Source organism: Colletotrichum costaricense (genome assembly GCF_030867565.1).
Source record: "Colletotrichum costaricense strain IMI 309622 chromosome Unknown Scaffold_22.1, whole genome shotgun sequence".
NCBI classification, from domain to species: domain Eukaryota; kingdom Fungi; phylum Ascomycota; class Sordariomycetes; order Glomerellales; family Glomerellaceae; genus Colletotrichum; species Colletotrichum costaricense.
Window position 1 is genome coordinate 82,202 of NW_026848251.1, and position 18,428 is coordinate 100,629.

At 52.4% G+C, this 18,428-nt stretch overlaps 6 protein-coding genes across 6 annotated transcripts; 4 read left to right on the plus strand and 2 right to left on the minus strand.

The window, feature by feature from the left end:
• On the plus strand, nt 1–2,220 carry CCOS01_14857 (HET domain-containing protein; the record flags this gene model as incomplete). Its single annotated transcript, XM_060462999.1, has 1 exon — nt 1–2,220. The coding sequence occupies one exon, from the start codon at nt 1–3 to the stop codon at nt 2,218–2,220; it is 2,220 nt and encodes a 739-aa protein (XP_060306184.1).
• A 1,449-nt stretch (nt 2,221–3,669) lies between these two features.
• CCOS01_14858 (uncharacterized protein) lies at nt 3,670–5,738 on the plus strand (the record flags this gene model as incomplete). The annotated part of the gene is made up of 2 exons (XM_060463000.1): nt 3,670–4,393; nt 4,453–5,738. Coding segments are annotated over 2 exons (2,010 nt in total), but the record flags the coding sequence as incomplete, so codon positions are not given.
• A 2,604-nt stretch (nt 5,739–8,342) lies between these two features.
• On the plus strand, nt 8,343–9,845 carry CCOS01_14859 (uncharacterized protein; the record flags this gene model as incomplete). The annotated part of the gene is made up of 4 exons (XM_060463001.1): nt 8,343–8,576; nt 8,639–8,675; nt 8,729–9,224; nt 9,281–9,845. The coding sequence occupies 4 exons, from the start codon at nt 8,343–8,345 to the stop codon at nt 9,843–9,845; spliced, it is 1,332 nt and encodes a 443-aa protein (XP_060306186.1).
• A 258-nt stretch (nt 9,846–10,103) lies between these two features.
• Nucleotides 10,104–13,281, minus strand: CCOS01_14860 (hydantoinase/oxoprolinase; the record flags this gene model as incomplete). Its single annotated transcript, XM_060463002.1, has 3 exons — nt 10,104–11,125; nt 11,184–13,100; nt 13,227–13,281. 3 exons carry the CDS (start codon nt 13,279–13,281, stop codon nt 10,104–10,106), a joined length of 2,994 nt encoding a protein of 997 aa, XP_060306187.1.
• Nucleotides 13,282–14,111: 830 nt separating this feature from the next.
• On the plus strand, nt 14,112–15,913 carry CCOS01_14861 (NCS1 nucleoside transporter; the record flags this gene model as incomplete). The annotated part of the gene is made up of 3 exons (XM_060463003.1): nt 14,112–14,271; nt 14,326–14,596; nt 14,659–15,913. The coding sequence occupies 3 exons, from the start codon at nt 14,112–14,114 to the stop codon at nt 15,911–15,913; spliced, it is 1,686 nt and encodes a 561-aa protein (XP_060306188.1).
• A 276-nt stretch (nt 15,914–16,189) lies between these two features.
• CCOS01_14862 (uncharacterized protein) lies at nt 16,190–17,706 on the minus strand (the record flags this gene model as incomplete). The annotated part of the gene is made up of 5 exons (XM_060463004.1): nt 16,190–16,385; nt 16,448–16,640; nt 16,696–17,239; nt 17,314–17,422; nt 17,477–17,706. 5 exons carry the CDS (start codon nt 17,704–17,706, stop codon nt 16,190–16,192), a joined length of 1,272 nt encoding a protein of 423 aa, XP_060306189.1.
• Nucleotides 17,707–18,428: the final 722 nt, after the last annotated feature.

The following is an 18,428-nucleotide window of genomic DNA, read 5'->3' on the forward strand; positions in this document are numbered from 1 at the left end:
ATGGGTTCAAATATCATTGTTCCATACCAGTATATGCCTCTACGGAGCCCGGACTCGATTCGCATCGTCGTCCTCGACCCGGCTGCGGATACCCAGTCTCCTCTGCAATGCTCCTTAGCTCAATATGACAAAGCGGAGCAGATGAAGTATTTCGGCACAGAAAAGGATTTTGAGGCCGTCTCATACACCTGGGGAGACGCACCACCGTCTTGTCAATTGCTTATTGATGGTGCATTCTCTTTCGACATCAGCCCGACAGTCGATTCACTCTTGAGAGCTCTACGGCAGCCGTCCACAACCAGATCTCTTTGGATAGATGCGATTTGCCTCAACCAGCAAGATACTGGCGAGAAAGCGCAGCAACTTCCTCGCATGGGTCGGATCTACAAAGGAGCGAAAGAAGTCCACATATGGCTCGGTGACCCAGACGACAAGACAGCACCAATCTTTTCTGCCATACGCATGATGCAAACGATCCCGGACACAAAACAAGTGAAAATAATGGCCGAAGCAACATTGAAGATAACTAAGAGCCAAATTGGGGCCGATCACATCCTTCAACTCAAGCGTTTCCTTTCCAGGCCTTGGTTCTCGCGCCGTTGGATTATACAGGAGGCATGCCTAGCCAAAGAGGCCAAAGTCCACTGCGGAACATCCTCTTTAGGTTTGCCTTGGTTTGTCGCCGCTGCTCGCCAGTTGGAATGTGTCGAAGAGCTATACGGGTTCCAGTACCACTACCAGATCCTGATGATGAAGAGTCTGAGCGAAGAGCGGAAGTCGATCCTCCAGCTGCTCTGGAACTTCCACGCTGCCAAGTGTAGGGAGCCAGAAGATAGAATTGCTGCGTTGTTCGGTTTGATACCAGACCATGAGCAAATCATGGACCAGCAAAGCTATCTCGATCTTCGACAACACTGGACAGTTCTGTACCGAAGGCTCGCACTGGCGATGTTCCGGCGCGGCCAGAAGACTGCTTTGCAGATGCTCCTTCACTTGGCTGAGTTCGGGCCGCTCAATGAATCTGACGACTATTACCCGTCGTGGGTGCCGAATTGGACCAGAGAACGGCGTAGGAATCTTCCATTCTACAACATGAGCAGCAATGTCGATGCCTTTGACTATCCCGAGAAGCCTGGCTTTCCAGAGGTTGCTGTTGTCATGGACTTGGAGCGCGCCTCCACATTCGCCTTGCCACCTGTTAACCCCGTCGGAGACGAATGGGTTATGCAAGAGATCCCCGGGGCAACACCAAATTGGACAGACGACCGTACCACGCGGTTTTTGTTTAAACAGGACCGAATATTCATTCGCTGGTACGATTCCTCGGGTGGCCCCAGTGGCCCCACGGTCAATTATTTCATGTTCGCGGATGCACCCGACGAATACCCTGAGTCTTTCTCTCCGTTGCATAGTCTCGCCAAACTCTGGCACAAGTTCTTCCCACCCAGCTTCCCATATGCAGAGGGCGACTCGGACAAGATTGAGACCATTGCTATGCTATTCCATACCATTTTACGCTTTCGCAACCCCACCAAGATACCGCCTGAGGAGAGATTCATCCAAAATACCCTCAAAAATCTGGGCGAGCTACAACGACACAAACTCTCCTTGGACCAGGCCAAGCTCATAGACCAAATTTACACAATGATGGAAGAAAATGTCTTCTTCAGTCTAGAGCCGCGGGATCTCCCGGAAGACCTCAGCTCTTCATTCAGGTCTCGAGGTGAATACGGCTTTGGTCCTCGTACGCTCTTCCCTGGGGATATCCTGATTCCGGTGTGGCGTCTGAAGGAGGATCCCGCGAGGCGTTCGTGCATCATGCGACACGACGAGACGGGACGACACATGGCCACTATGTTGGTGTTGAGGATCGAGCGCGGACCTGAAGACACACAATATTCCCCTATACCTTTTTGTGCTCCGATTGACCCAGCTACTGGAGTCCCCAGGGAACCACCGCATATAAAGCGGATGAGGTATCCGAAACGGAATAAGCCTTACCCTGTTGCAGGACCCAAACAGTCAGCTCCAGAGAACGCGGCTGCAACTGATCAGCACAGGGTGGTCGGAAAGCCGGTCAGAAGAGGTCGTGTCATTGGCATGGCGGTATGTGTTACGTCTGATGGGACGAAGCGATACGCTGAGCACGACATCCGTCTCGAAGGGGAAATGCATAAAGATTTGGATGTAGATCAGCCATGCCTCATTGAGTTGTACTAGGTGCTTTTCTAGAGCGCGATTCTTCTGGCCAACCTCACCCTTACATCGTGCTACATGCAACACAACGCACTACTACATGTAATATGAGTCTACTAGGTGATTAAATATCCGCAGCGCGTGCATTCTAGAATGAGGGAGTCAGATACCCACTTTATCCAGGTCGAAATGAACTCATTGCCTGACAGATGCCATAATTATCTTTTCTTGCAGTCATGAGAAGTGATCAGTCGATAAGAAACCCATCGACAATTGTGACAATAGCTTCAAAACCACCTAACATTGCCTTACTATGAGGGGATGTAAACTTGTCTTACTGAGAAAATCGCTTTGTCTTCCGATGGCCCGATATGCAGATCTCGTAGATCTCGAAACTTGCAGACACTCTTGCATCGAGAGGCCGTCAGGTGCATTCCCTTAGCTGAACCGCTATGCAGCTGGAAGAATCTGTCGACTCGACTTGGTCTTAGCCTCTTATCTAAAGAGGCGCCAGACAACTAGCGGTTGATGATTTGAAAAACACCACCCGGAGCCGCAACGGGGCGGCAATGCGGAACCGCAACGCCGCAACGCGGAAATGTGCTTTACGGACTTAGCTTCCTTTGCCCCGGATTTCTCATGCATGATCCCGCGCCTTTCCCCGCACTCAACCCCCACCGACGCTGATGTGCAAACCAAAAGGTACCCGGAACGATGGCCCTTTGACTCTTTGGCTGCTGGCATCGTGGGATGAACGATTCAAGCATGTGTGAAGTCTTTCGAGAGAGATGTAGATCAAATCAGATCATTTCAGATGGCAGTATGCATTCCATCCAATGCCCAAACCTTTGGGTCTCTACCAAAGCTTGAAGCAACCTCGCATAGTCTCTAGATCTTGGGGGACCAACCATCCCTTACCAACCCTGCGACCTCAAGTGCGGAGAAGCTCCGTCTTAGTTGACAACAAGCTGCGTCAACGCCCCTCAGTCTGGGGTAATTCGAGCCGCCGGCGGGTCCAAACAGCCCGTATCAAGGCAGAGTTCAAGCTAATCCATCCAAGCAGAGCGCGTCCAACTTGGCAGAAATATCCTGAAGCTCTATGATTTGCCCGCTGGATCAGCCTTGAATCCCACAGTTGCCCCGTTCCCCCGCATTCGAGGAAGCCGGTTGCGCGCTATCGTCTGCAACTGAGAGACAATGTGCGGCCCTTGGCGCCTCTAAACTCCACAAAACCACTACGGATGGGAAAACTGTTGAGAGCTAAGGCGGCACAGCAGGACGCCATTACTTCGTGGACTGTGTGCGACAGAGTTTCATTTCTTTGCCCGATCTATCCCCGGAGGACCCCCTCAAAATGCGTTGTCGCGTCAAAAGCTGTCAGGTGATGTCACGACTCAGCCCTCCGGTGCGGAGGAAGGGAAGCTGTCACTGGGGATGAAGATCTCTCGTCCTGCATAAAGTCTCCTTTGCGACCCTCCTTTGAAGGCATTCCCATATCAATCCTCCCCAGAAGCATCTGCAGGCAGACCATCAAATATTACAACATCACCTTCGACCAAATACCTCGAAACAATGGCAGGAACCTTTCCGCGAAGCGAACGGATCGAGCCGGGCTCAGTCAACCTCCCACCCCGCGAGTATCCCCCATCTGTTCGCTCAACATCGGTAGATGCGGGGAAGGCCGCGACAGATGTCATCAACGCCTTCAACGCTGCCCTGAACTCCAAGGACTACAACAAGCTCGCACAACTCTTCGTCGCTGACGGCTACTGGAGGGACCACCTAGCGCTATCATGGGACCTCCGCACCCTCAAGGGTAGGGAGAAGATCCAGAGCTTCCTCAGCGAGGCGTGCCGGCTCAAGGAGGTGCAAATCGATACATCCACGGCCTACAGAGCACCTCACTTTGCGCCGCTCGATGCTCATGGCAAGGTCCAATGCCTGCAATACTTCATCAAGGTCAAGACGGATGTCGGACCTGGCGAGGGTGTCGTGCGCATGGTTGAGTCTGGCGATAAGTGGGAGATCTTTACATTCTTTACGACCCTGCGCGAAATCGCGGGTCATGAAGAGCCTACTCGGCACCGACGAGAGAAGGGTGTTGACCACGTCCAGAAGCGAGAAAGCAAGAATTGGAAGGAGAAGAGAGAAGATAGCGTCAACTACGTTGATAGCGAGCCTACGGTGGTGATTGTCGGTAAGCATTTTGACCTCCGGCGTTCAGCTTTCCATCGGATGATACTGACAGTGATGTAGGTGCCGGCCAAGCTGGTCTCACGATCGCCGCTCGGCTGAAGATGCTCAAAGTCAATGCCCTTGTTGTAGACAAGCATCAGCGCATCGGTGACTCTTGGCGCAAGCGATATCACCAACTTGTCCTCCACGACCCAGTTTGGTACGATCACCTACCGTATATCAACTTCCCAAGTCACTGGCCCGTATTCACGCCCAAGGATAAGATGGGAGACTTCTTCGAGGCGTACGCCAGCCTTCTCGAGCTCAACGTCTGGATGTCAACAACCCTCACAAAGTCGTCGTGGGATGATTCAAAGAGGCAGTGGACCGTCACTCTGGACAGGCAAAAGCCCGACGGATCCAAGGAAACTCGGACTTTGCACCCTCGCCACGTCATCCAGGCGACGGGCCACTCTGGCAAGATGTTCTTCCCTAGTATCAAGGGCATGGACAAATTCAAGGGAGATCGCCTCTGTCACAGCTCTGAGTTCCCGGGCGCCAGGCCTAACTCAAAGGGCAAGAAGGCTATCGTCGTTGGTTCGTGCAACTCGGGTCACGACATTGCACAGGATTTCTATGAACAAGGATACGATGTCACCATGGTACAGCGTAGCTCAACCTCCGTCGTCTCCTCAAGTTCAATCACGGACATTGGTCTGAAAGGCCTCTACGACGAGGACTCACCCCCAGTCGACGACGCCGACCTGTGGCTGTGGAGCTTGCCCGCTGAGCTCTTCAAATCGCTCCAAGTCGGCACCACGGAAGTACAAAATGCCAACGACGCCGAGCTCCTCTCAGGCCTCCAAAAAGCCGGCTTCAACCTAGACATGGGACCAAGCGGAGGCGGCTTCTTCGTCAAGTACTTCCAGCGCGGTGGCGGCTACTACATCGACGTCGGATGCAGCCAGCTCATCATCGACGGCGAGATCAAGATCAAGAGCGGTCAGGAGATCACAGAGGTTCTCCCCAATGGTCTCAAGTTCGCGGATGGTTCGGAGCTTCAGGGCGACGAGATCATCTTCGCGACGGGATACCAGAACATGCGCACCGAGGCGCGCAACATCTTTGGCGACGAGCTCGCCGATCGTGTCGGCGACGTGTGGGGGTGGGACGAGGAGGGCGAGTTCAGGACCATGTGGCGGCCGACGGGGCACCCTGGCTTCTGGTTCATGGGCGGCAATCTCGCAATTTGTCGTTACTACTCTAAGATTTTGGCATTGCAGATCAAGGCGGTGGAGGAGGGTATCGATCAGAACAAGAGCCACACTAAGACTTTAGGAACGACGGGAGGTGTTCCCAAGCTGTGAATAACTTGTACTGCTTGCTGCGTTTAGTTCAGGCGTAATGAAATTCCTTTCTGAAGCTCTCTCACTTGAACCCGTTATTACGGCCATTCTCCTGCCTGCTGTTTTCACCGTGACTATCGGGCCTTTATCGCCGTCAACAACCGCGCAGCGCCGGTAACGGGCGGATCAGAGTGGGGCCGGCCTGGGTCAGGTATTCCGGAGAAAGTGTGACCGTGGAATCGAAACTCGGGATATTCTGTGACCGAACCATGGGCTGAAAACTTGTCTTGTCTGTTACTTTACTTATCTATACATCTTTGAGCTTAGCTACGGGCGACTTTACTGCCCACTTGGTCTGTGTTGCGGGCTTCAATGAATCCATCAATCTTAACGGCTCAAATCGGATCCAGGGTCGAAAACTCAACCCTTAGAGCCATTAGACCCCAGATCTTTCAGTTCATCAGCGGCGGTTCTCCCGGATCATCGATGCTCTTCAGGCTCAATTGCATGAGTTCTCATCAAAGTCAAGCACTCCCAAGCTTTAACTGAATGCTCACATGGCCCGTGAGGCCCTCCTGAGAATTGCGATTGCAATCAGCAAAACATCGGCAGAGTGGTGATCTGCGATTTGCAGCATGGTTTCGGGCGGTATTTGTGGATATCTTCGCCCATCCCTGGTCAATATTTATCCCCAGCTACAACCTTGGCCCCCAAAAAGCCCTCGATTGTGGAGTAACGTCTCTTTTGTTTCTTTGGCCTGACCGCTAGGTCTCACGACTAACGAGAAGAGATCGTCACTCTAATGGAACTGCTGAAAGTTGCCGCATTCCCTATTGGGACTGAATGAAGAGTTTTGAAGACCAGTTAGTCGTTCTGAACGCATTGCCGTCCCCTTCAGGACAGAGCTAGGCCAATGCTGCTGGCTCATCTGTTGATCTATCCTCATCTGTTGCAACCCATCATGCTCACACAGTCGTAGGCGTACTTGTCGAGTGCATACATGGGCTTGGAAAATCGGCAACTGCCCCTGTCAATCTTTATTCACTACCCTGCACCTGACAATCTCGACGGTATTCAAATTATACTTCTGGTGTTTTTCGAATGACGAAATCTGACCTTGTTCTCTGTCTTGATAGGGCTTATCAATGATTTTGGCACAATGATCTCCCCCGCCTCCGTAGCAGCCGTCCTTTCCGACGTGGAGAAAAGATGCCTGTCGTCTGTTCTCAAACTGCAGTTGATCGGCACTTGAATTGCGATCTCGAAGGGTTATTGCTCACTATTGAACTCTGCCAAGATCACAAACTCACACATGATGGCTGATACTGCAGTGCGAAAATGTCTCAACTCTCAAAGAGCTCCCGATGTTCCTGCATTTGCTGATCAATCTTTCCCAAATACCACGTGGACTTCGCGTGTCTGCGCCATCGCCGAGCTACGGATACAGAGCTGCCCAGGACGTGCGCGTGAGGCAGGCCTCCAAAAGCGACCGTTGACGCTAGCAACGAGACCAACTCACAGACATTTGATCCAAGGCGCAACTCAAAGCGTGCCGTTGGGTGGGCGCCCGCCAAGGTTGCACGCACGAAATGAGCCCAGCGAAAGAAGAAGTCGGTTTGAGATCGATGATACACACTGTTGCTAGTGCCGACGTTGAAGGTTGCACGGTCGGCCGCGATCTGTGACAGCTCCCGGTGCCGACTCAACGGCGTCGATACTTAGTATTCTGCTCAGTCGGCGGCTACACACAAACGAGGCCAAGTCCGCCTTCTCAAGCCACCGGATCTTGCGGGAGTCTTCATCCGAACATGCAAAGGCCACCCGAACTGGCGACAGTCCGCTCTTCACTCCAAGGTTGCGTCGAATAAAGTTCCGAGACTCGGCTAAGCGCAGGATTCGCGACAAGCAGTCTGGTCGCCGATTGGTACATTTCACATACCGCGCTACGCAATCCATCACTGCTGGATTCAGGGGCAAGTTCGGGCCCTATGTTCTGCAGCAATCCTTCAGACAGGCATCTAGCGATCTGTAACCCAGTCGAGACTGCAGCCGCAATTGGACAGCGAGTGCGTCCGGAGCACCTCCCCCTCCTCGTGAAGTTGCGGCCATGTCGGCCTGCCACCTTGCGTGTCGAGTCTGTTGGAAATCGGGATAGAGGTTGTATAGATGGAGGGTTGGCCCTTGCATCGCGACGCTTGGCGGAATCTCATTCCCTTCCCCGGATTGGTTTCTCACGGCTTCATCCTGGCCGACCCCTGTCAGAGTTGCCTCAAGGGCACCAATACTACCCCACGGAAGATCTTGGGCCATCGACTAAGTGACTAGTGCGCGCTCTCTTCCCACTCAGCCTCTATTGCGACGTTCAACCGAGTGGGAGTATCCATGTCTGCAGAGATGACCCAACAAGTCGAAAATTGCACCACTGCAGGTAGAAACACGGCTTGTGGCTGCTGGGGTTTCGATCTGAGGTGGGCAAATTTCCCAGGCGAGGTGAGAGAATACAATAAGGATGACTGAAGGCCTCCGCTCTTCGATCATAGAGGGGGACTTGTTTCTTCTTCTTGGTTCTTCACAAATCAACTCAAATTACGCCACTTACGCAAATCATCTGGAGGTCTGTTAAACATGGCGGCGAACGTCCTGGTTAGGAACCTCAATGCGATACAAGAGACTCAACAACAGGCCTCCGTCAGCACCGTCGACCATGCCCTCGATGGCCAATCCCGATTTGGAGAGATAGTTGCTATTCTGGCTGTTGGATCCGTTCTGTCGACTGCGGCGGTCAGTCTCCGGGTCTACACCAGGGTTAGGATGCTGCGAACTTTTGGGCTGGACGACTCGGTGATGGTGGTTGCCCAGGTGAGCATTAACAACATCTTCCTGAGGCTAAGACTTGCTGGCTCATATCATTACTTTCTCAGATGTTCCTTATCGGATCAGCTGTTGCCATTGGGCTTGGTAAGTCCATCTGATACCTCACAATCTAGAGTCTCTTACTAACGACAATGAAGAAAGCAAATGGGGTCTTGGCTTTCATTCATGGGTTCCTCCACCCGAGGACTACGTTCCATACATGAAGGTAAATCCTATCGCGATCAACTCGCCCCCGAGTCTATACTCACAACAACATCAGTCCTTCTACACCTCGATCATCGTGTACAACATCGCGACCTGCCTGGTCAAGATCTCCATCCTATTGCAATACCGCCGCATCTTCGCCATCGACATTATGCAGAAGTTGACGTTGTGGGGTCTTGCCTTTATGATCTCGTGGACTGCCATGCTCTCCTTCCTTCTACCAATGATGTGTCTTCCCGTAGCCGCTTTCTGGGATCCGACCATCGAAGGCCGCTGCATAGACTTCCTTGCCATCTGGTACACCATGGCCGGAGTCAACCTCGTAGCCGACTTTGCCATTTTCAGCATGCCGATTCCGGTCATCAACTCACTGCAACTTCCTCGCAAGCAGAAGCGAATGTTGCTCGTTGTCTTCTGTCTCGGATTCTTGTAAGTCTTCATCCATACTCCCCTGATATTTATTGTTCTAAGTCGTCTTTCAACAGCACATGCATCATCTCTGCACTCAGAATCCGAACCCTCCGCGTTGCTGCAGATACAAAAGACCCGTACTGGGATAACGTGGACGCCGCCACATGGTCCTTCCTCGAGGTCGCCATCGGCATCCTGGCGGCATGTCTTCCTACCCTTCGACCGATATTCGTTACTCTGCTGCCACGCCTCTTCAACGCGTCTTCACTGCAGTTCAGGAGTAGTGGCAGGCCATCGAAATACGGTAATCCGTATGCTCAACCAAGCGAAGGAAACAACAGGGCCAGTTTTATGCACGGGCTGGGATTCCACCGCCCTATGAGCAGCACAGAGGGGTTGAATCGCCAAGACGGAGTTGAAATGTCTGGTCGAGAGAGCGAGACGTCGGCTGAGTACACCGTCAGCGTTAGCACAGGAGCACCCGAAAGCCTCGACAAAATGTCTCGGGTGAAGAGCAAGAGAGACAGTGTGATGGATGGTCAGCATATCAGGGGCCATATTCGGACTACGACTGTGGTGACTCAGGAGGTCACGTTCGAGAAGCCCTCTAGTTCCAAGTCTAACCCAGACCAGGATTAAGAGGATGAGTTATTTCTTTTGTTCAGGTTTGTCTTAGTTGTATTGATGTGAGGATGATGTTTCCTTTCCTTGTGTCTTATTTTGGTTCATGTTATACCCCATTTTTACCTCTACTTATTGTCATTCGCTTCTTTCGTTAGTTAGAGGTCTTGTCCAGATATTTACCTCCTGCGCGGGTTCAAGCGTAGTTTTACAAATCTAATTCTGTTTGTCTGCTTAAGATGGCCCCGAAATCTCCAACGCATGGTACTGCTAAACCTAGTCGGAGTATTCTTCCAGCACACTTCGTGGCTCTACATACTTCCCTAGCGGCTTGTAGTCAATGTCGTACCCAAACGCCTTCGGTCCACCAATCTCTAGACCAGCTTGAGTCTCGGTCCATCGCGGCGAGCAAGTAATACCAATCACGGTGACTCTGTACCCATACTTGAACTCAGGCACTCCGAGAGCCCGGCCCGACTCGTTGTCCAAGATTGAGATCAGATCCGGCACAGCAGCCACTATGCTAGTCTTGCCGCCCTCATCAGTATGCTCGGCCAGGATGTTCTCGTTCTTGAAAGGGATCTTCATCGTGCCCCCTTGTGCGACGGCAGCAACCCTCTCCTTGTTGTTCGCAGCTTCGTCTTCATCGCCGCTTTCAAAGGCGGCGACATGCACCTCACCGTAAGAATGGCCCTTGAAAAGCCGCCTCTCAACCTTCATAATCTTGCCCCTAAACAAGACCTTGGCAGCCTCAAGACCACCGGCTTCTTTAATGATGGACTCGGCGACCGTGCTCATGGTGTTGGTTGCTTGGCAGAGAGCAATGCAGCGCCCAATACGCCATGCAAGAGATACAGTATTCAGAACGCCAAATTTCTTGACCTTATCGGTGGTAGTAGGCTTGGCTGCCATGCCTACACGAGAACCCATCTCAGAGCAGGAGGCGCGTAGAGCGCGGTCGACGATTTCGTCGTTGGGCGCTCTGGTCATGACGATTGTCTTGCCGTCTCCGGAGTCGATGGCACACGGCACCAGCTCCAAAGGGGCATGTACGGCCAACGTCGTTTGCCAGTACGTTGGGTACGCTCTACCCATCCAGTCGCCATCAATGATTGGACTGTCGTAGAATCGGGATGAGCCAACGAGGAAAGGTTCGAGACCGTTGGCACCACCAATCTCGAGACCCATCACGGCATCGAACTTGTCATGGCGAAGGTACTCCATCAAGCCCTTGAATGCGTCTACCGTCTCGATGGACTGCAGTCGTTCAATGGAGACAGCGGGTGAACCCATGTGGCCTGGTCGAAGTTAGTCAATCACTAAGACGCCATGCGTTGACGAGATCAGTCTACTTACCACCCCAGTAGATGACGTCTGAATCTTTCAGTGAGGATGGCTCAATGACACGCATCTTGTGTCCGGCTCTGAGCATATTCCGAAGCTGGATCTTCGACGCGGCCGGGCTTCCACCACCTGCACATCCCAGCACGTAACAGCCATCGGCAAGATATTCCAAGTCAGTTTCAGTGATATGCCATTCCGAAACACCGCTTGTATTCCGAGTAACGGTCGGCTTGTACTTGGCTGGGTCAGTCTTTTCTTCTTCCACGGTTGCCCGCGTCAAGTCTTTAGTCGCTTCAACCTGCTCCTCGCCGTCCTCTTCCTCTGAGTCCTCGAGAACCTCTTCCAACTTGGCATGGAGGTCAATGTCACCAACTGCTTTGACAAGTGTTCGGATCTGGTTGGCGACGTATTGCAGTGGCATCGTCTCGATTTCGGCAATCTTGATGCTTTCCGGGATCGCACCAGCAGCAATAGCGCGCTCGACGGCCATCTTTTTGGCGTTCTCGATGGCTTGCCCTTCTGTCTGGTGAGTTGTACCTTGCACGATGTCAACAGCGCCGCATACACGTGCGATGGCTGCTCCGACAGCGTTGGCGACATCGTGGAACGGCGGTCGGACGAGCTTGGAGGCACCTTTCAGACTTTCCGGTGATAGAATGGCGCCTCCGCCCACAAGGAGTACCGGGACGGGTTCGGGTGAAGTCTTGATAACGTCAACAGCACCCTCCAGAAGTGCCTGAATGCGGAGGATTGCCTCTTCCACAAAGGTAGTGTCTAGGCTCTTGGCGTGCTCAGCTTTTCCCACGACTGCTTTGCCAGCTGCGACTGCGATGTCTGTCGTCGTGCAAACATCTCCGCTGAAGACAAGTGCGAGTGTGGTCAGCTCGAGTCCGACAGATTCTGGGCCAACTTTGACTTTGCCATCCACGTTTCTGACAATGGAGCCTCCTCCGAGACCGACGGAGTGGAGGTGAGGCATAGAGTAATTGACTCTTACTCCAGCCACGGTGACGTACGCCGATGCTTGTCTAGGCATGCCTGAAGGAAGCAGGACGCCGACGTCAGATGTCGTCCCGCCAATGTCTACCACAATAGCGGAACTATCACCGCCAGTGTCTAGACCTGCAAGATACGCCGCTCCACGCATTGAGTTTGTGGGACCGCTCGAGAATGTGCGGATTGGGATCTTGGCCGCAGACGCCGCGTCAAGGATGGTGCCATCGTTTTGCGTCAAAAAGAGAGGGCAAGAGAGGCTAAGTCTCTTCATTGCGAGACGGAATCTGCTCACAGTCTTCCTTGCATAGCGCAAGATAGCACCGTTCAGGATAGCGGCATTCTCTCGCTCAATGAAGCCAATGCTCGCACTCGCCTCCTTGCTGCACACAACATCTACGCCAGGTACTTCGCGGAGAATGATGTCGCGAACCTTCTCCTCCTGCCCAAAGACTTCGTCGATAGGTGAGTAGACACCAGATACCACAACAGCGCCGACGCCACTCTCGCGGATCTTGGCGCACTCGGCAACAACCTGAGATTCTACCACTGGCGCCTCTTGTGAGCCGTCAATGTGTAATCCTCCGTCGACGATGCCAACGTAAGACTGGATCACAGCTGCTAGGTCTGGAGGAAACTCGGCGAAAGCGGGCACCTCGCGCAAGAAGGATTTGCTGAGCCGTAGAACGCCCACACGCTGCAGGCGGCGAACATCACGCTCGATGACTGCATTGATAAAGTGTGTTGTTCCAATGGTCACACTTGCGATTCGTTCCGGCGAGTCTGTCAAGCCGGCGGCGGCGAGCACAGTGCTTACGGCGGTCTCGATGCCTGCGCTTGCATCGGGGGTGGTGGGAGTTTTGAAGTGCGCTAGAACCCCGCGGTCCGCAGTATTTTGGAGACTTAAATCGATTGCGACGGCATCCGTATTCGTTCCTTCGAAAACACATTATCAGCGAGGTCTCGTTTTGAGAAATTGAGTCTCTTCAATATGTAAAATTTTGTTTCCGGGTTGAGACACTCATTGTGTTTTGAGCTGACGGTTGGAGCTTTCAGACTCACCTCCAACATCAACTCCAATTCGAACAGTACGTTGTGATGGTGGCATCTCTCCCATGTTGGTACTTTGGTCGCACAACAGCTCTGTTTGTTGCGATATCACCAGCTTGTTGCTCTTCTCCAGGTCTTCAGTTCAATCACTTAGTTGGGTATGACTGTCCCAGTCTCATATACCTAATCAGCGCTCATTCCTTTAGCTCCAAGCTATTCGTGTCAGCAAACCCCGAATGGCAACGTCGCAAGCTCTTGGCCAAAGCTCGTGTCGTCGGAGATCATCCCACAGGCATGCCGCCTGAGCGGATGAAGCGGTTAAATGGGCTCCCAAGACCACGGCCACGGCCAGATACTGTCTGCCACTAGTCTTTAAGACGGCGCAAAGGATAGATAATGAATGATAATCGGGCAGGTACAGCCGCTTGGCTACTCCGTGCAACCATGCAGTTAGAGGTCCGGACACCAGATGCCGAACGATGATGTTGCGGGGTAAACTTGGATCCCCTGGGTTTGTTGATCTCCAGACTTTGCCCAATGCCGTTCTTATCACCGGCTTTGCTCCACCCTCGCGTGAAACTATGATAAGAGCTTCACACCTAAGGTGTGTTTGGAGGCATTCTCCAACGATAAGAAATAGCCTAAGTTGATAGCTACGCATACCAAACGCGGGTGTCTAGGTTATCGGCCGAGGTTTTGGATGACGCGAAGGTCTGCCAAGCGGGCGCCAATGCAACGTACCAGAAGCATTACCGATATGGAGGAACTGCATCCAGGATGCGCGTGAGCGTGGACTCTCGTCGCCTGCGGAATCATTAAACCAAGCGAATGTCCCTCACCCGGCCGCGAAGTCATTGGGAGTCTTTGTGCAAGTCCCATGGATTCGTTACTATTACCATGAGTCTCCGTGGATTTTTGAGATGGGCTCGGCTGCCCGACACTGATGTAGCTGAATCAAACGTGTGGATTAACGAAGACATCAGACCCCTTCCTCCAAACCGTAGAAGATGGACAACTTCAACTTTCATATCATTCTGGTTGACTAACCAGGTTGCAAGTCAGTGAAAAATTATTCATGATAAACTCATTGGGCAAGCTAACAGAGTGATAGTCTCCAATTGGCAACTCGGAGCATCTCTCGTCGCTGCTGGACTCTCTGTCTGGCAAAGCGTGATTGCCATTGTCATTGGCAAAGTAATTATTGCCCTTGTTGCCATCTTTAACGGACATGTCGGCGCACATTGGCACATCGGATTTCCAGTCGTTTCCCGGTACATCTGGGGCGTGTACGGGCAGTACATAATCCTCATTCAGAGAATCATTCTCAGTTTGGTGTGGTTTGCTGTGCAGTCGTGGACCGGAGGTTTGACAGTTGTCAACTGGTGAGTACCTCTCAAACAAAACATCAATCGCCTCTGTGTGACCTAATGCTTGCGAATTTCAGTCTTTCGGCAATTTTCCCATCGTTCGAATCATTAGGCAACGTGTTCCCCGAGTCCTCACACCTTACCACCAAAGACTTCATCGGTTGGATCATTTTCAACGTGCTCCTTATTCCCATCCTCTACATTCGGCCTGAGAGGATCCAGAAACTCCTTCTGGCTTTCAACATCATCTCCTCAATAACACTAATATCCATCATGATTTGGGCTCTGGCAACAGCCGGCGAAGCAGGGTCTCTAGTCCGCCAAGGGTCAAAGCAAATGTCCTCAAGCGAACTCGGCTGGCAAATCGTCCATGGCATCACTACCGTTATCGGTAGTATTGCTGTCGGATTGACCAACCAGCCGGATTACTGTCGCTTTGCTCGGAAGCCTGGAGACCAGGTTTTCGGACAATGGTTCAGCATCATCTTCTTTGGAGCCATCTTCCCTACCTTTGGCTGCTTGGCAGCTTCGGCAACTGGCGTCATCTACGGCGAGCCAATCTGGAACCCGCCCTTGATCGTCCAAGCATGGCTAGATTCGAATTACAACGCCAAAAGCCGCGCAGGCGCCTTTTTCGCTGGGCTTGGTCTCCTCTGTATCCAACTGAGTATCAACTCTGTTGATAATGCTTTCTCCGCTGGCATGGATCTGTCTGGTCTGTTCTGTCGGTACATCAACATCAGACGCGGCGCTTACATCGGTCTCGTGCTGAGTATTGCGCTCTGCCCATGGGAACTCTTGTCATCGGCGGCGGTCTTCATCAGCGTTCTCTCCGCTTACAGTGTCTTTCTTGGTCCCATCATCGGCATCCAAATCTGCGACTACTTCATCATCCGCAAACGCAGAATCAAGCTGTCAGACCTCTACCACCCTCGTCCAGATGGCTCTTTCTACTACTGCAAGGGGTTCAACCTTAGAACCTTCGTCGCCTGGGTGTGCGGCTTTGCGACACAGCTCCCAGGTTTTGCTGCTAGCGTTACACCTGATAGCGTCAAAGTTGCTGAGGGCTGGATCAATCTTTACTACCTAGCGTTTCCACTAGGTTTCGCCATATCGTTCTTGTTACATCTGGGCATCAACACCATCTGGCCCCCTCCTGAAGCCGGTGTTATTGATGAGGTGGACTACTATGCGACTTTCACTGATGACGAAGCAAGGAAGCTGGGAGTTTTGCCGCTTGATACCGAAATCATCGAGGGCTCGCATAAGGGTGTTGAGGGGCACGACTCTGAGAAGGGGCCTCCAACATGGTTGAAGTCTATGCTGGGTTAGTTGAGGTGTGCTGGGTACTTTAATGCCCTACAATACTTAGATAGCTTGCTCAAAAGGAAGTGGAAATGCGTCTTATAGCGTGTTATTATCGTCTTCATGCAGCATACATCAAGATCGCCACCCTTCATCGCGTGATATCGTATCTTCATAGCTTCATACTTACATCATTAGATACTATGTAATACCTTTCAGTCTATCATTCCATGTTCATCGAATAAGCAGCCGATGTTCGTCCAGACCCTGAGCTGTGTCGGCATTGCCGTGTTTGTCGGATACTCAAAGGTAGAAGTAACAGAATGGTCCTGACAAGGTGTCCATCACATCTGCAATCTTGATTGAGGGACCCGTGTATCCCATATCAATGACATCCGTGAGTTGAGTTTTCGCGGATGGCGGGCTGTTGGCCCAGGTAATGTGACCGTAATCACCTCCGTTCAATTCCTGTTGACGTGCGGCAGGATCCAGCGCTTGCCTTAGAGCCAGATGTTAGAAGAGTCCATTGGATACCATGATTTACCCGAATGGAAGACTTACCAAAAAGTCCACATGCGGTCCATCATACCGTGATGAACCCAGAATGCAGGGTCGCCAGGGGACGTGAAAAGGTCCGCGCCTGGATCACCGGAGATGGCATAGTGCATTCCTCCATGAGGTCCAATCTCAGGGGTGTAAGGAACTCCCTCGCTCAAAAGCCTATATTCCGAGATGTTGGGCTTGAGCAACAAGTCTGAGGGTCCATCAGCATCGGTCATCACTTGATAGGCGCTGGCAGAGGTACTCACTCAACACCGTTGTGTAGTTCGCGTATCTTTGGTTCATAGCCGGGCCCACGTCGCGCTTCAAACCGCGAGGGTTGTAGCCCAGGCCACCGTCCGGCCCGGGCGCTGTGCCCTCAAGGCCACCGACCGGGCCAAGATTGACAGACATGTTTGCAAAAGGCCCAGTAGTCACGAAACCTCCGCCGACACCAGCAGGCAGCTGGATGCTTGAGCCGCCAATTCCCACGGGAGGCTCAATGACAGGCCCATCATGGGGGATGTACTCGCCGTTTCCGCCGAGACTGTAAGGGTCCCCGTTGAAGATAGGGGATAATTCAGGCGCAGAAGCGTACTTAGGCCAGTCCCAGTACTGATATCTCACAATGAGCGAAAGGAAATCAACCGTCAAGATTTGGTCTAAACTCACAGGTTGATAGCCGGTGTAGCCACATTCCTCGCGCAAAGCCTTCTCGTAGAGATGCACGAACCAGCGATGCCATGGCATAAAGTTACCCGTGTAGTGGATCGTCATGGTCTGCTGAATATGGGTCACGACAAAGTCATCAAACTGTGTAGCGAGTCAGTCGAGTCCGGGTTACCGCAAAAAAAGTTCGGACAAAGCCGTGGGATGATATTACATACCCGAGATCGAGCACCAGAGGAGACATTAGCCGGCGTTCGTGGCGGCAGGCTTTGAAGACACTTGACGGCGTTCACATAAGAAAGCCTCTCGGTCAATGAAAGCGAGCCACTATTTGCTTGTCAGTCATCGGCTATGATTTTGAGCCCAAGTTCCAGCACTTACTACTCCCGACGGAAGACCATGTTGCTTGTCGTGCAGTTGGCTGATTCACCGCGCTTTTTCAACCTGGCCTCCCGCTCATCTAGTGACTTGAACACATTAGCTTGGATGCTGGCAGTGAGATCGGCAAACTGAGCCCCGTCTGTGGTTGAGTCGCCGCGTGGCTTGACCGAAGGCGCGGCGAACACGACCGATGCCAGGGCGGCTGATGAGAGGACGGACGAAACCTTCATGTTGCACAGCTCTGTCAAATTGAAATGAGATGCAGATCACAAGAAGGTGTTTGTCGCTCTGGCCACGACAAAGGTTGGGAGAGACAGCGGCACTGACCAGCAGTTACCGAGACTAATAAAGGCGAGCGTAGTAGCGCACGCAGCAGGGGTCTTGCGGACCACCATGCCGGTAAGTTGGAGAATTTCCACAGTCATTTCGATAGGAAGCTTCAGTGGCTCGATCAAAATATGCTAAATCATTTTGAGTCGGCAACCGATGCAGGTCTGCGGCGCTGTATGCAAGATGCCTGCGATGTTGCGGTGGAGTGGCAAGGCAAGAAGTCTGGCTGTATCCGAACCAACCAACTCAATTTTCAACTATCTCAAAGACCTCACCAAGCTCACCGCATGCTTACCTCACTTTCCGCCTGTGCCGCCCTGCCGTACCCCGGTGCAGACACCGTTAGATATACCGGGGGGAGAGCGGGGCGCCGGAGTCAGCAAATGGACGGCGCATACTCAAGAATCTTTGATGGCCGGCACACCACCCTCAAAGATGTATATGGTCAAGTTGTTCGAGTCGTATTGGAATGACAGAGTCTTTCCTAGCCACTGAATTGCTCGTCGTAGTCCTCATGAGTCACTTCTTAGCCGTTCTGTCTTCCGGGGCTCCAAGTTGCCCGGGACCTGAAGTACCTCGGTCATGGAGCCTACTCGGGTAATTTCCTGACCCCGGGCTTGAC